The sequence below is a fragment of the Salvelinus namaycush genome, chromosome 24, assembly GCF_016432855.1.
Source record: "Salvelinus namaycush isolate Seneca chromosome 24, SaNama_1.0, whole genome shotgun sequence".
In the NCBI taxonomy this organism is placed as follows: Eukaryota; Metazoa; Chordata; class Actinopteri; order Salmoniformes; family Salmonidae; genus Salvelinus; species Salvelinus namaycush.
Window position 1 is genome coordinate 10,821,082 of NC_052330.1, and position 14,640 is coordinate 10,835,721.

A 14,640-nucleotide genomic window follows, 5' to 3' on the forward strand; every position below is an offset into this window, starting at 1 on the left:
TCTGTATCCACATTGAAAGAGAACACTTGATTGTTCTCTTGCTATAGCATCATGTCAGCCTGAGGTGTGTAGCACATTCCTGCTTGTGTGTCTGATGAGTAAGATACATGACTGGCAGAGCGTGCTGTGTTGTTGCTGCCTGTCTGCACTCCTGTCGGTCTGCTTTTATGCAGCCACATGTGCATGCACACAGACACACACACACGAAGTGCACAGTCATGGAAAAACACATACACACGGCCTATTCTAACCCCGTCCAAGGACAGATTGGAGCTGGGACCCAATGGCAACCTTGTCAGGCCACCAGCACTAGGTCCCTCTGGTGACAGAGACACACGCCCTGTGATGTATGACTGACTGCAGAAGGTCCAGAAGCGCTAGGCTCAGCATGCAAGGACTTTCACACACACACACACACTGTATGGGCTCATTTGATGCATCACTTTATCTTGTTGGAGGATATCCTAGTTGCTGTGTTGTGAATAGTCATTTTTATTTTGGAATGTGGCTTATCCATGAGAGATTCAATCTAGTGTGCTGGTTGATGAGGTGCAGTGCAGCGGTTGAGTCCCAGTGTGCGTGTGTGTGTACAGCAGAGAGCGAGCAGCACTAAAAAGATCCTTCCTCGCCTCATTTCCCTCAGATGACCTGGTGGTTTAGGAGGAGCTCTCTCAGGATCTCCCTAATGGAGCTGCCGTTTCCTCAGGAAATACCTCCAAGCAGACTCCACCGCACCACTCCCCCTTCCAGGGATGGAGGAAAACCACACACATTTACATTTTAGTCACTTAGCAGACACTCTTATCGAGAGCGACTTACAGGAGCAATTACGGTTAAGTGCCTTGCTCAAGGGCACATCGACAGATTTTTTTTACCCCTAGTCGCCTCGGGGATTAGAACCAGCTACCTGCCACCCCGTTTGATAACACGTCTGATGAAATGTCTGGCCACAAGAGTGGAGTAGACACGGAGAGAGAGACTGCTGTTCGATACTTGCATAGTTTAATACTCTCAATCATTCGAATGCCATCGCCATGACTACTACCCATGCTAGTCTGTGTTTTAGCTTCCCTTTTCTCAGTCCAATACAAAAGGTGAACCACTTCGCCTGGTCTCTCAGATGCACCCTGCTGGCCAACTCTTTATCTGTCAGCCTGATCTCTCCTGCATTATTATCGGTGTGGATGTAGCGCTTAGTGCTCTCAGAGAGTTCTCTCTGAGCCACAGCACTAACTAATGGAATAGAGTTTACCTTCACGCTGCTCACTGTTCTCGTTAGAGTGGGAGAGAGAGAGTCTCTAGTCTACGATGTTCAGGTTTGGCGTCTGTCAACCCATAAGGGTTTCCCCCCTCTTCACGTGGCAAATGCAGACATAGAAATAGAATTGCTAGTATCTAGTTCCGTGGATGTATGCACGCCCTTCTATGTACTGCACACTCTCTCACATTGTGTTCTGTGTCCTTCCACGGTACAAAGTGCACTCCTGCCTTGATTGAGTTGATATAATTTTCGTCACACTTTTGATAACCAACTTCTCCATGTGTCACTCGTATAGCAGCACACGCTTTATTCTAATCTACATACTGTAAGGTAGAATAAAGGTCATTACTTTGCCGTGTGAAGAAAGCTATTTATTTCTCCCCCTCTGCTGTAAGTATTCATTAAATGTCTTTGGAGAGAGACTCATCCCTGAGAGAAATACACTTAACACTTATGAACCTTTCTTAATCGGATTACTTGATTCTGTAACACGGTGGTCCTCTGAGTACAAGACCATAAAACACCACAGAAATCAAATGTGTGAGATTCCTAAATCACTGAGTGTTGAAATTCACCAAACCTATCATTCAGTACTGCAATCAAGATATGCTCTCAGTCAATCAAAATGTGTATGGCCAATCAAAATAAAGAATAGGCGAATCGCCACACAACCTCCCCTGATTGTGGGAAATGGAGTCTGATTTGTGTTGAAGTACTGTTCTGTTGTTAAACGGCTATGGTTTGTCTTGCAGATCTTTTTCAGAGTGGGCCTCGGGCTGCTCGGACAAGTACGTGTGTCTCAAAGCACCATTTCATTTAAAGCACTGTACTCTCCCGGACTTCCTCCTTTGACATGTTCTTGTGTAACTAACAGACTGTTTGACTCTAAACCATACTGGAGCGAGAGCGTGAAAGGATGACGCCAGTGTTTGTCCTGTATTTAGCCTCCGCTTCTCAGTGTTCTCACTGTCAATGCCAAATCCCCTGTCACTCTAATGCACCCTCCAACTCAAACATACTTTAATACTGGCAGACTGTCACTGATACAGTAGCTAACAAGAGAACTGTACTGCAGGCACAAGATATTTCTCCTAAAACTATAGCCACGGTAAATTCATAGCTTACCTTAATCACTTAATTGTACTCCTCTGGGAATGTGCTTGATTGACACTGTATGAGCTTACCATCACTGAACTTTGACCCTTGAAGAGCCTTTAACCAAGGGGCTCTTGTTGTGTTGACAGAACTTGACACTGAGCTGGAATAGGGTAAAGGTCATAATAGATCAGGCTGCATGGTGTGAGTAGTGACCGGGTGTAGTAGTGACGCTAGTTGTTGTGGTTTCGTTGGTTGTGTAGGTGTGAAGAGGGGTCCGGAGCCTGACGATGAGGAGCTGGTGAGCCTGAGTAAGAGGCTGGTGGAGGACGCCGTGCTGCGGGCCGTGCAGCAGTACATGGATGAGACTCAGCACAACGGGGCCGCGTCATCTGACCTGGCGCGGCCCTCAGACAACCTCAACAGTAACACTGTCAACACTACCACCACCGACACCAGCGCCAGCAGCAAATGACCACAGACAATTCCCCCAGGCAGCACTGGACACTAACCAGCCCAGGCAGGAACTCAGGCAGTCAGCCAGCCCAGGAGCCAATGGGCAGTTGAGGGGTTTTACTAGACAAGGAAGGAGGGTTTTTTGGGGCAGGACACTGAATTGATTGTGGAATCCCTATGCAGCTTTTTGTGTATCTTTAACTCTGTCACCCACTACTCTCAGCAGTCTCCCTCCACACAAGCCTCTGTCGTGTCTGTCTGTCTAACTGTCTGACTAGTTTGGACCTTCATTCTTTCCTCCTATAAAGAGTTTCCCTTTTGAAGGAAATTGCTGTTCTGATTTATTGGCTGCCAAAGGTCGCCCCAACATTCAGAGTGGAACTGACGTGTCACGACACACACTACAGACTGATCTGGGACCTGAGGTTAGGTTGGGCTAAACCTCGGCCCTCCACAAGGTGCGGTCACTGCAAAGACAATCACCGTCTTTCTACTAAAGCTAAAACAAAACATCACTACAAAATGAACTGCAACTTAAAAACTTGAGACCAAGGGAATTGAGCTGGACTATGCAGTTAGAAAATATGCTGTGAACTATGTTTACGTGATCCTGTCTCATCTGTGCTGTATGTGGTTAAGACGTGAAGGGTAAATGAAGAGTGGGTCCCATGTCCTACCTGTGGTAAAAATCTGCTTTTTAAAATCTAATGAATATACACAGCCAAAAAGGTTGACCTACCGGCGATGAGGATCACATTGGGTGTCTGTTAGTTTGTTTGTGTGTGTGTTTTGTTTGTCCCCTGTAGAAGAGGCTGGTTGATGCAGCAGGCCTGGTTGGGAAGCCCCTTCACACTCAGAACCAGTGTCCGTCTCAGAAACTACAGGACATAAAGGAGCTTTTATCCCAGCCAGCTGTCCAGGCTAGCATCCGCCGGAAGATCTCTGGAGGACAGAGTCCATCTGCATCTGACTGACTGAACACTCCCAGTGCCCGCCTCCAGGACGGAGACAGCACCAAGGAACTTCACATACTGTAAGAGTAGGTTACTGTACTACACAGGAGAGAGACACCACAGTACAAACACAACAAAGTACATCCAGTTGTCATAGTGGAAGGTTTTCTGTATGATAATATTATTTACATTTTTTTTTTTTTAAGATGTTTGTAATTTTGAAATGAGTAGAAAAAAAATAGTTGGCTGAAAAAAGGACAACTGATGAATTTCAGTTTTTATTTTACATGCTGTTAGTGAAGAAGATGCTTAAATTACCATATCCGAACTGGCCTTAATAATGACTGAATTGAAGTAGACCTTGATTTATTATTACCTTGCTCTTGGAGGCTTGTGTTTTGTTTATGTCTATGTTCAGCTTTTGCATAAATTCACCAGAACCTTAACATATACTTTGTGTCACAGATGTGTCATGGGATGCTACAGCGTTGTCTGCTGCCTTGCTTATGGTCTCCACAGTCTAAAGGTTGTTCTATGTACCAGGTCTGCTAGATGTCAACGACAGTTTTGTGTGTCATGTCTAGCCACAATGAACAATAAAATTTTAAGAAATCAGGATATGAAAATCAATCGAACAGACTGTTTCCTGTCAGGTTGACTGATGCCTTGAGGGTGTTTTGGATGATCTATGGTGTCTATCTTGGGGGATGGTTCAAGGCAAATATCTAGAGCCTTTTGTGATGCACCCTCATTGGAATTTCCTCACAACAGATGGGTCAGTGGGTAGTTCCTGTATTTTAAAAGCATCTGCCTCAAGCAGTTGTTTTACTCATGTACTTTTACATGTTTTCTCTTCTATTTTTGGATCTTGGCCCTCAAAGCTCCCGTTCGCCTGAGCCCTGGCACCATCTGCCCAAGCAGAGGGGGGGGGGAAACAAAGAGAAAGGGGGAGTGGACGCTGCCCAGAGATCGAAGCAGGATTGGAGGTCGTGGGCTGAAACTATACTTATCACGGAGCTGCCTGCTCCAATCGATACACGCTCCCTACCAGAGCCACTAGTCTTCTCTTCACACCAGTCTGTAACATAATCTGCTATAGTATAGACAGAATAATAACTCCCATCTACTCAATAGCTCTCAGTATATGACCACTGCATTGAAGCCACCATCTGTCATAGTGAAGGCATAACAGTCACACAAAGGTTAAATGTGTCATATCAGTCCCAGAGCAATCTCTTTCAGTATATTTGTAATCCATGTTTGACTGATGTCAGAGTTGAGTATTTCATCGTTCATCATCTGGTGACTAAATTCCACTGTCTGCTGGGAGAAGTCGATACTGGGGTGATATAAATTATATAGCAGACCTTTTCTCTCGACCTCTCTTCTCCATGATTGTTGTATGATGCACTAGCTGGCTTCTTTCTAGCCCTGTGTGGAAGAGACCATGTACAGCTACACCTGTGCGCCATGTAAACTGTCAATCATGTGTCCAAAAACGAATTTCCATGCTTGGAAAATCACCTCTATCATATCTCTATAGTTATCAGACTCTGAAACTACTGATGAAAGTCAATGTGGTTTGCAGGAAATGAATGTGTAATGTCAAATGCAGATGTGAGTGACAACATATTTAAATGATATATAGGTAACTGTCCTAATAAAGGAAACACCAGTGTAAAGTGTCTTAATAGAGCATTAGGCCACCAGAACAGCTTCAATGCGCCTTGGCATAGATTCTACAAGTTTCTGGAACTCTATTGGAGGGATGCGACACGATTCTTCTACGAGAAGTTCCATCGTTTGGTGTTTTGTTGATGGTGGTGTAAAACGCTGCGCGGCTCTAGAATCTCCCATAAGTGTTCAATTGGGTTGAGATCTGGTGACTGAGACACACACACACTCCCTTTAAACCCCCTATGCTCCTTTGAGACCCCTCTTTCAAAGTTACTGAGATCTCTTCTTCTAACCATGGTAGCCAAAATAATGTGCAACTGGGCATTTTTAAACATGACCCTAAGCATGATGGGATGTTAATTGCTTAATTAACTCTGGATCCACACCTGTGTGGAATCACCTGTTTTCACTATACGGTACTTTGTATCCCATATTTACTTGTGTTTCCATGACCATGTCACCACAAATCCCTTGAATGATTTGAATTGTTCATGACAAATCCTGACAAGTATTCATAGACAATCACAGCATGCAGGTTCACTCTCCTAGCAGAAAGCAGCTTTAATATTTGACTATTGTTTTCACTGGGAGGTAGGTGAGGTAGTGCAATGTGAATATGGTCTGCTATTTGGAGCATTATTGAACTTTGGCTCATAGATCACCAATGTCTGTATTCCATTCATAACATATTCATAAACAGTTAATTATTAAACCAAGGAATGACGTCAAATCTCTTCTGGACTAATGGACCTAAATGAAGGAAGAGATTAGAGTTGTTAGAGCTTTTGGTTTTTCTGTGATGGTCAACCGATAGCCCCAGAATCATCATGCCTCATTAGGTGTGCATAAAGTAATGTAGCATTTGTCTTTCCATGGCATGGATAAGGCAGCCATAGTGGCACTGGGAAATCCTCCCGTAGATAATGAAGGCATTTCCACTTCCCAGCTGTACATATTTTTTTAATACGGCTGTTTTCACAACAAAGATCTATAAATTGATTGTGCGGAGTTCATTTTCTCTCAAGAAAACAGAACATAAATATTGACATTGAATAATAACCCTGCATGAGGCTGTTTGAGTTGTATTTAATGAGGGCAGAGCTGTTCTTTTTCTACCTCCATCAATTTCCTATTGCTACTAATGATTTTGCCAATACATGAAGTACAATTATCACATTTTCTATCAATATGTTTTCAACTTTTTCCTCTCTTTCATTAGAAAGATAAAAACTTGTGGTCTCTTGTTAGCATTGTGTTTGTTTATTTTTCCCTGTTCCAGTCATATACCCACCAGGCTGTGCATACATCTGCCTCATAATGCCATGTCAACCTCAGGACTCGAGAAACACACACACACAGCACACCACGCACACCACACACACACACACCACCCAATCCTCAGAAATAAATCATGAACAGCAAGTTTTCTGCCTTTCTTTTTATTCCCCACATTCCTCACATTTTTGTCCGTCCTTTTGTTGATGCTTTCTGACCACAGAGAGAAGGATTATTGTCAGTTAGTTGCAGCTTGCACACATCAGGCTGAATAATGGCTCAAACTATGCTGTGTTGAAGTGCCTAGATCCATGAAATAGCGTTCTGTATGATGGCCTTGAAATACCATGCCTGATGGTAGCGAAATTATTACAAATTATGTTTACTTTCATGTATGTGCGAATTCTTCCCCTTCAACAGTTGAAGAGGTCTGATATATGCTACATTACTCTTGCAGGCATTGTAGTACACCCTCTCCCTCTCTCTCACAAAGCTCTCTAGATCATGGGAACCCCAAAATTAGGCTAATACACAATGAAAGCCCCCGGCAAGTAGCCAAGCGATGAAAGTGTTGGGCCAATAACCGACTAGGTGAAAAATCTGTTGATCTACCCTTAAGCAAGGCACCAAATTACTCCAGGGTAGCCATCAATAATGGCTGATCCCTGGCTGTGACTCCACTCTCTGAGGGTGTCTCAGGGGGAGTGAGATATGCAAAATACCCATTTCCATTTCACACCACACACTTATAGTGTGAAACAGGAGAAATATATGCACCCCCTATTTGATCCTGACCTCTCACATCTCTGGGAACACTTCAGTGCTCCACCCATCCATTCTGACCTGTGGCATATGTCCTTGGACTATAGTGGTGGATGAGAAGAAAAGAAAAGCCACTGTTTTCCCATGTTACCACTGCTCCAACATGGCCATTAGCCTTGTGTCACCAGCCACTGCCTCCACAGCCTGATGACCCTGAGAAGATAGAGCAACACTGAACCCTCCCGCTCCCTCTTATCTCTACCCAGTCCAGTAATGAGGAGGGATAGAGGCAGCAGCCATGCCACAGCAGACTGACATATCCCTGTGATCTAAGCTAGCAGTTGGTATGGCTCCTGTTTCCACGGCAACCCGATAACATGATTAAGAGAGTGCCTCATCTGAATTAATTTATTCAAACATCACCTTATGCATCTGTTTACCTCCGGCGGGGACAGGACATGTGCCCATTCCCACTGAGAGGTCTGAACAGACATGATGGAGACACACAGGAGATAGGGAAAGGGGATACCTAGTCAGTCGCAATTGAATGCCCAGGCCTTCAGCCTTGCTCTGGGACACGAGGTCACCCCCCCACCCCCCCCACCCCAGTGTAGCGCCGTGCCTGTATTAGCGGCTTGGGTATTTTTTTTATATTGAGAAATATTTCACTTTCTCTGTTCATAGGAGTAACAATATGAATTTGTGCATGAGGCAAAAATAATGCATTGTGACTCAAGTTTCCCCATCAGCTGGAAGACTGTGTCCCTTTTTGGTCAGTGTCAGCGGAGGAAAAGGAGAGTGGAGGGATGTTGATAGGCGGACCCTCACACTGCTTCTCTCTCCCTCCGCTAAGACAGACATCAGATGCAGGCACCATCAGCCCAGTAAAATAAAAAGCAAATTATTTAAATGTATACTCACTCAGCTGTGCCTCACAAGTAATACAATGAATCTATTACCAGTGTGATCATGTAGCCTACCTCAAATTATTTTATATAATTGCAAAAAAATGGCCCAAACAACAATGCATTGGCAGGGGAATTCAAGCAAAGCCAATATGCTGTGATAATTTATTGGGCCTGTAGCTTACTGCACAAATCTCATTGCTACAGTACTGTTTTTAATTGGTTAATGTTGCATAAGCTTACGTTTTTTAAGTCATGTTTAAAAAAAACTGAGCGGCGTGCATTTTGACTCAGAAAGTGATCTTGACTCAGAAAAGGTTGGTGACCACTGTTCTAGAGTTTTCACTGTTAACACTATCAACGTTTCCGTTTACTGTGGCAATTTTGATCGAATCAATGCAATATTAGCCACTTTCAATGCAACATACCGAAACAAAAAAACTATGCAAGAGATTTTGTTGTAGGCACAATGCATCAGAATAGGATTCTATTATATTGACACACACACTACTCAGCCCGTTCTCTACACAGACCAGTGCGTCATAACCAATCAGTGCTGCAGTAGGCCTATATGCAAATAGACAATTGCCATATATGGATCTGTGCCATTTACTTTGAACTGGACTGTGTTTACAACATGAGCGGTCATGAGTAGATTCTCTTGTTTTGAGATTAAAGCTAGAGATGCATGTAGCCACATGTGCACATTTTGTTCATATCCTTTGCTAGTTAGTGAGTAATTATCCCAGTTATAAATAATTTGTAGTTAGCAATAGGGGAGTGATTGCTTCCAACAAGAGCTCAAAACGTGTACATTTCTAGGGATCTTTTGAAAAGTGTGTCAGGTAAAAAGCTTTTCTTTGTCTTAAATGGGCAGTGTTGTATTTTTGACATGCTTGAATAAGCTAAGTAGCCAATATGCAGAAGATAGCATAATTTGTCTGATTCTCTGTAATAATGGTATGGGAATAATAATGCATTTTGTTTTATAAAGTGGTTTCTTGCATCAAACACCACAACAACATTTTCCGTCACTTCCTTGTCTGAAGGACAAGTGCATAAACAGGTTAATGTCAAGCCCTGCATGTTTTTTTCAAAAGTATCATGAAATGTAGGCCTACATTGAACACCACACATTGGCTGCTACTGTTGTCTGAATGATAGAACAGCTATTTCCATGTTAAAATATTATGGGATGCATTTTTTCCATTGGTAAGCTTAAATTATGATCAAATATCCATAGTAGCCTACATGGCCACTGTCGGTGGGCTCCCGAGTGGCAAAGCGGTCTAAGGCACCTCATCTCAGTGCTAGAGGCATCACTACAGACCCTGGTTTGATTCCAGGCTGTATCACAACCGGCAGTGATTGGGAGTCCCATAGAGCGGTGCTATCATAACTCAAGGCGAGACCTAGATGCAGACACAGGAAGCAAGGTTGGAGTCTTAAATGTTTAATAATCCAAAAAGAAGTAGGCAAGAGAATGGTCGTGGACAGGCAAAAGGTCAAAACCAGATCAGGGTACAGTGGCATACAGGCTCGAGGTCAAGGCAGGCAGAATGGTCAGGCAGGCGGGTACAGAGTCGAGAAACAGGCAAGGGTCAAAACTGGGAGGACTAGAAAAAGGAGAAATAGCAAAGCAGAAGAACGGGAAAAAACGCTGGTTGACTTGGACATACAAGACAAACTGGCACAGAGAGACGACACGACACCTGGAGGGGGTGGAGACAATAACAAGGACAGGTGAAACAGATCAGGGTGTGACAGGCGCACAATTGGCCCAGCATCGTCCGGGTTAGGGTTTGGCTGGGATAGGCCGTCATTGTAAATAAGAATTTGTTCTTAACTGACTTGCCTAGTTATATAAAGGTTAAATTTTAAAAAATAAAAATTGTAACTTAAAGCGGGTACAGCCTCAGTGTTCACAGTAAATGAGCGCTGGAAGTTGCACAGAATTTTCACAATGTTCAAGTTTGCACTTAGTGGACCTAAAATTTGCTCAGCGCGAAAACATTTTAGGGAACATTGACCCCTAGTCAGTGTCAGAGTTATGATAGTGTCACACCCTGATCTGTTTCACCTGTCTTTGTGATTTTCTCCACCCCCCTCCAGGTGTTGCCCATCTTCCCCATCATCCCCTGTGTATTTATACCTGTGTTCTCTGTTTGTCTGTTGACAGTTTGTCTTGTTTGTTCAAGTTAACCAGCGTTTTGTGTCTCAGCTCCTGCTTTTTCCAGTCTGTCTTTTCTCTCCCTCCTGGTTTTGACCTTTGCCTGTCCTGACTCCGAGCCCGCCTGCCTGACCACTCTGCCTGTCCCTGATCCTGAGCCTGCCTGCCTACCTGCACCTTTGCCCCACCTCTGGTTTACTGACCCCTGCCTGCTTTGACCTGTCTATTGCCTGTCTTTGTTGGAATATTAAACTATTGTTTATTTGACATGGTCTGCATCTGGGTCTTACCTTCATACCTGATAGTACGAACTGGCCATGAATGACCCAGCAGACCCGGACCAGCTGCGCAACGCCAACTCCTCCCAAGGAGCCTCCATTGGAAGGCACGAGGAATTGCTTCGTGGGTTGATGGAGGGGGTCCAAACATTGGCTGAGCACCATGACCGGGCGTTGGTCATGCTGCTGGAGCAATTCCGCAGGTTGTCTGAGGGGCAGCCTGCCATGGTGGTAACCCCACCGCTCCTCAGCAACTTGGCGGTTAGCAGCGTCGCTCACCTGCCACTCCACCTTCCCGGAGCCCCAGTTACCTCCTCCGGAACGCTTTAATGGAGAGCCGAGCACCTATTGTCACGATCGTCGTACAGAGCGGACCAAGGCGCAGCGTGATTTGAGTTCCACATATTTTTAATCCAAAGTGAAACTACAACAAACAATAAACAAACACCGACCGTGAACAAACAGAGCGCACATCAGCACTAAACAAAACAATATCCCACAAAGCAGGGGGGAGAAAGTGCTTCCTAAATATAATCCCCAATTAAAGGCAACAATTACCAGCTGCCTCTAATTGGGAACCATACAACTCACCAACATAGAAATATAATGACTAGAACACCCCCCTAGTCACGCTCTGACCTCAACACCATAGAGAACCAAGGGCTCTCTATGGTCAGGGTGTGACACCTATCAAATGTATCCAGCTCAGTGTGCCCTCATTTTCGAGCTTCAGCCCTCCTCCTTCCCCTCGGATTACTCCAAAATAGCCCACCTCATCAGCTGATGTCTGGAAGGGCTCTCACCTGGGCTAACGCCGTATGGGAACAGCAGCCGGCCATATGCGCGAGCCTGGAGGGGTTCGTGGGAGAGGTGAGGAAGGTCTTTGATACCCCGTTCTCCGGGAGAGAAGCTGCCCGGAAGCTAATCTATGCCCGCACTGTGGCCGACTATGCAGTGGATTTCCGTACGTTGGCAGCGGAGAGTGCTTGGAAACCTGAAGCACTGTTCGACATGTTCCTGTACGCCATCTCGGAGGAGGTTAAGGACGAGCTTTCGGCTCGGGAATTACCCACAGATGTTGACTCCCTCATCGCTTTGGCCATCCGCATCGATGGGCGATTGCGGGAACGATGGATGGAGAGGAAATTCAATTTCACTCGCACGTCCAGGGATTCCATATCGCTTCCGAGTCGTCCCCGACAGTCCCGTGGCCAAGAGCACCCGAGATTTCCCGACCTTCCTCGAGAGTCACCGATGAGGGCCTGAGGGCACTGTTTCCCGAGCCCATGCAACTAGGCAGGGCTGGGCTGTCGCCAGTGGGCCGGCAATACCGGATCAGCACAAGGAGCTGTCTGTATTGCGGGTCTTTTGGTCATTTTGTGTCCTCATGCCCAGTAAAAGACCAGGCTCACCGGTAGGAGCAAGTACTGCTTTTCTGCTTCCCTTACTCGCACCCCTTTTCATGTCATTCTGCTGTGGGGAAACCAGTCCAAATCTCTCCGGGTCCTCATTGACTCTGGGGCTGATGAGAGCTTTTTGGATGCCACACTGGCTTCCGAGCTGAACATCCCCACTCAGCCCCTCTCCATTCCCGTGGATGTTAGAGCGTTGGACGGGAGCTCTATAGGTCGGGTCACCCATTACACCCCTCCAATCAACCTACGTGTGTCAGGGAATCACAGCGAGACCATTCAGTTCTTGCTCATCAAGTCCCCCCAGATCCCCGTGGTTTTGGGATTCTCCTGGCTCCAGCGACACAACCCACTCATCAACTGGTTAGGGTGCCACCATGGGCTGGAGTCATTCTGCCACGTCCATTGTCTGAAGTCGGCGCAATCTGCCCTGGGACGTCTTCCTGGGTACTCTGAGGTTGTTCCGGATCTCTCCGCCATTCCCGTGGAGTACCAGAATCTTCAGGAGGTGTTCAGCAAGTCCCGGGCCACTTCCCTTCTGCCTCACTGCCCCTATGACCTTCTCCCAAGTACAACGCCGCCCCGGGTGCGTTTGTACTCGCTGTTGGGACCTGAAACCAAGGCTATGGAGGACTACATTGGGGACTCCCTAGCTACTGAATTTATCCGTCCCTCTTCGTCTCCCCTGGCCCGTGCATTGACTACCGGGGACTCAATGACATCACTGTAAAGAGCCGTTATCCGCTACCACTCATTTCCTCAGCCTTCGAGCCGCTCCAGGGGGTCACTGTGTTCTCCAAGCTGGATCTATGTAACGCCTACCACCTGGTGCGGATACGAGAGGGGGACGAGTGGAAGACCGCCTTCAACACGGCCAGCGGCCACTACGAATATCTGGTCATGCCCTTTGGTCTCCTCCAACCTCTGCCCGTCCCTCATCGCCCCTGGTCTCACATCTCCCTGGACTTTGTCATGGGTCTGATGGCAACACCACCATCCTGACCATGGTGGATCGCTTTTCCAAGGCCGCCCACTTCATTCTTCTCCCCAAGTTACCCTCTGCCAAGGAGACGGCCCAGCTCATGGTGCAACACGTCTTCCGGATCCATGGACTGCCCGTGGACATGGTCTCCGACCGCGACCCTCAGTTCTCGTTCCGGTTCTGGAAGGGATTCTTCACCCTCATTGGGTCGTCGGCCAGCCTGTCCTCCGGTTTCCACCCCCAGTCTAACGGCCAGTCGGAGCGAGCCAACCAGGACCTCGAGCCCGGTCGGCCCTCCTCAAGACCATCTCCAGGTATCGACGACAAGCGGATCGCCATCGGGCCCCAGCTCCCTGGTATCGTCTTGGGCAGAAGGTATGGCTATCCACCCAGGATCTGCCCATCCGGGTCTGCCCCTCCGCAAACTCTCCCCCTGGTTTATCGTCCCGTTCCCCATCTCCAAGATCATTAACCCCTCTGCTCTTCATCTTCTGTTGCCCCGCACCCTTCGTATACATCCCACCTTTCATGTGTCCAGAGTCAAACCCATGTCTCACAGCCCTTTGTCTCCCATTAACAATAAACGTTCCCACAACTTTAGGGAACGTTTCCTGAAGAGTCTTATTAGGTCCTTACCTAAAGTTTTCATAGGAATGCCCCAGTGACGTTCAATGACTGTTTCCTAGAGACCATTCCCTTAATGTCAGAACTTACCCAGAACATGGTTACTATGTTCTCAGAATATTGAATATTACTGTTCTAGACACGTTTCATGGGAACATTGCAAGAACATTCCCGTGTCCAGTTTTCTAAGGGTTAGGGCAATATTCCATCCAGGTCACACCAAACAAATACAGAACATAGTTGCCATGTTCTCAGAATATGATATTAATGTTCTAGACAAGTTTCATGGGAACGTTGCAAGAACATTGATGTGCCCAGTTTTCTGAGGGTTAGGAGAATATTCCATCAACGTCTGTAATGTCGACGCCGGGAGTCAGGAAGCAGGTGCAGTTAGTGAGTTTAACTTCTCTGCGCTACGGATCCCTTTTACGGGATCATTTTCCTAAACAACCGTTGAATTGCAGGGCGCCAAATATTACAAAAAATATTTATAATCATGCAATCACAAGTGAAATATACCAAAACACAGCTTAGTTTGTTGTTAATCCACCTATCATGTCAGATTTTGAAAATATGCTTTACAGCGAAAGAAATCCAAGCTTTTGTGAGTGTATCAATCAATGCTAGAACAGCTAGCCCCAAATTAGCATGGTCACGAAAGTCAGAAAAGCAATAAAATGAATCGCTTACCTTTGATAATCTTCGGATGTTTGCACTCACGAGACTCCCAGTTACACAATAAATGTTATTTTTGTTCGATAAATATTACTTATATAACAAAAAAACGCCA

At 45.9% G+C, this 14,640-nt stretch overlaps 1 protein-coding gene across 2 annotated transcripts in view; it reads left to right on the forward strand.

Annotated features, from left to right (window-relative positions):
• Positions 1–4,383, forward strand: part of LOC120019694 (A-kinase anchor protein 7-like) — a 52,292-nt gene extending 47,909 nt beyond the window's left edge. For both annotated transcript variants that reach the window (XM_038963090.1, XM_038963089.1), the window contains one exon: positions 2,620–4,383. In XM_038963090.1, coding sequence (XP_038819018.1) covers positions 2,620–2,831 — 212 coding nt within the window. In that variant the 3' untranslated portion in view covers positions 2,832–4,383. The remainder of the gene's footprint in view (positions 1–2,619) is intronic.
• Positions 4,384–14,640: the final 10,257 nt, after the last annotated feature.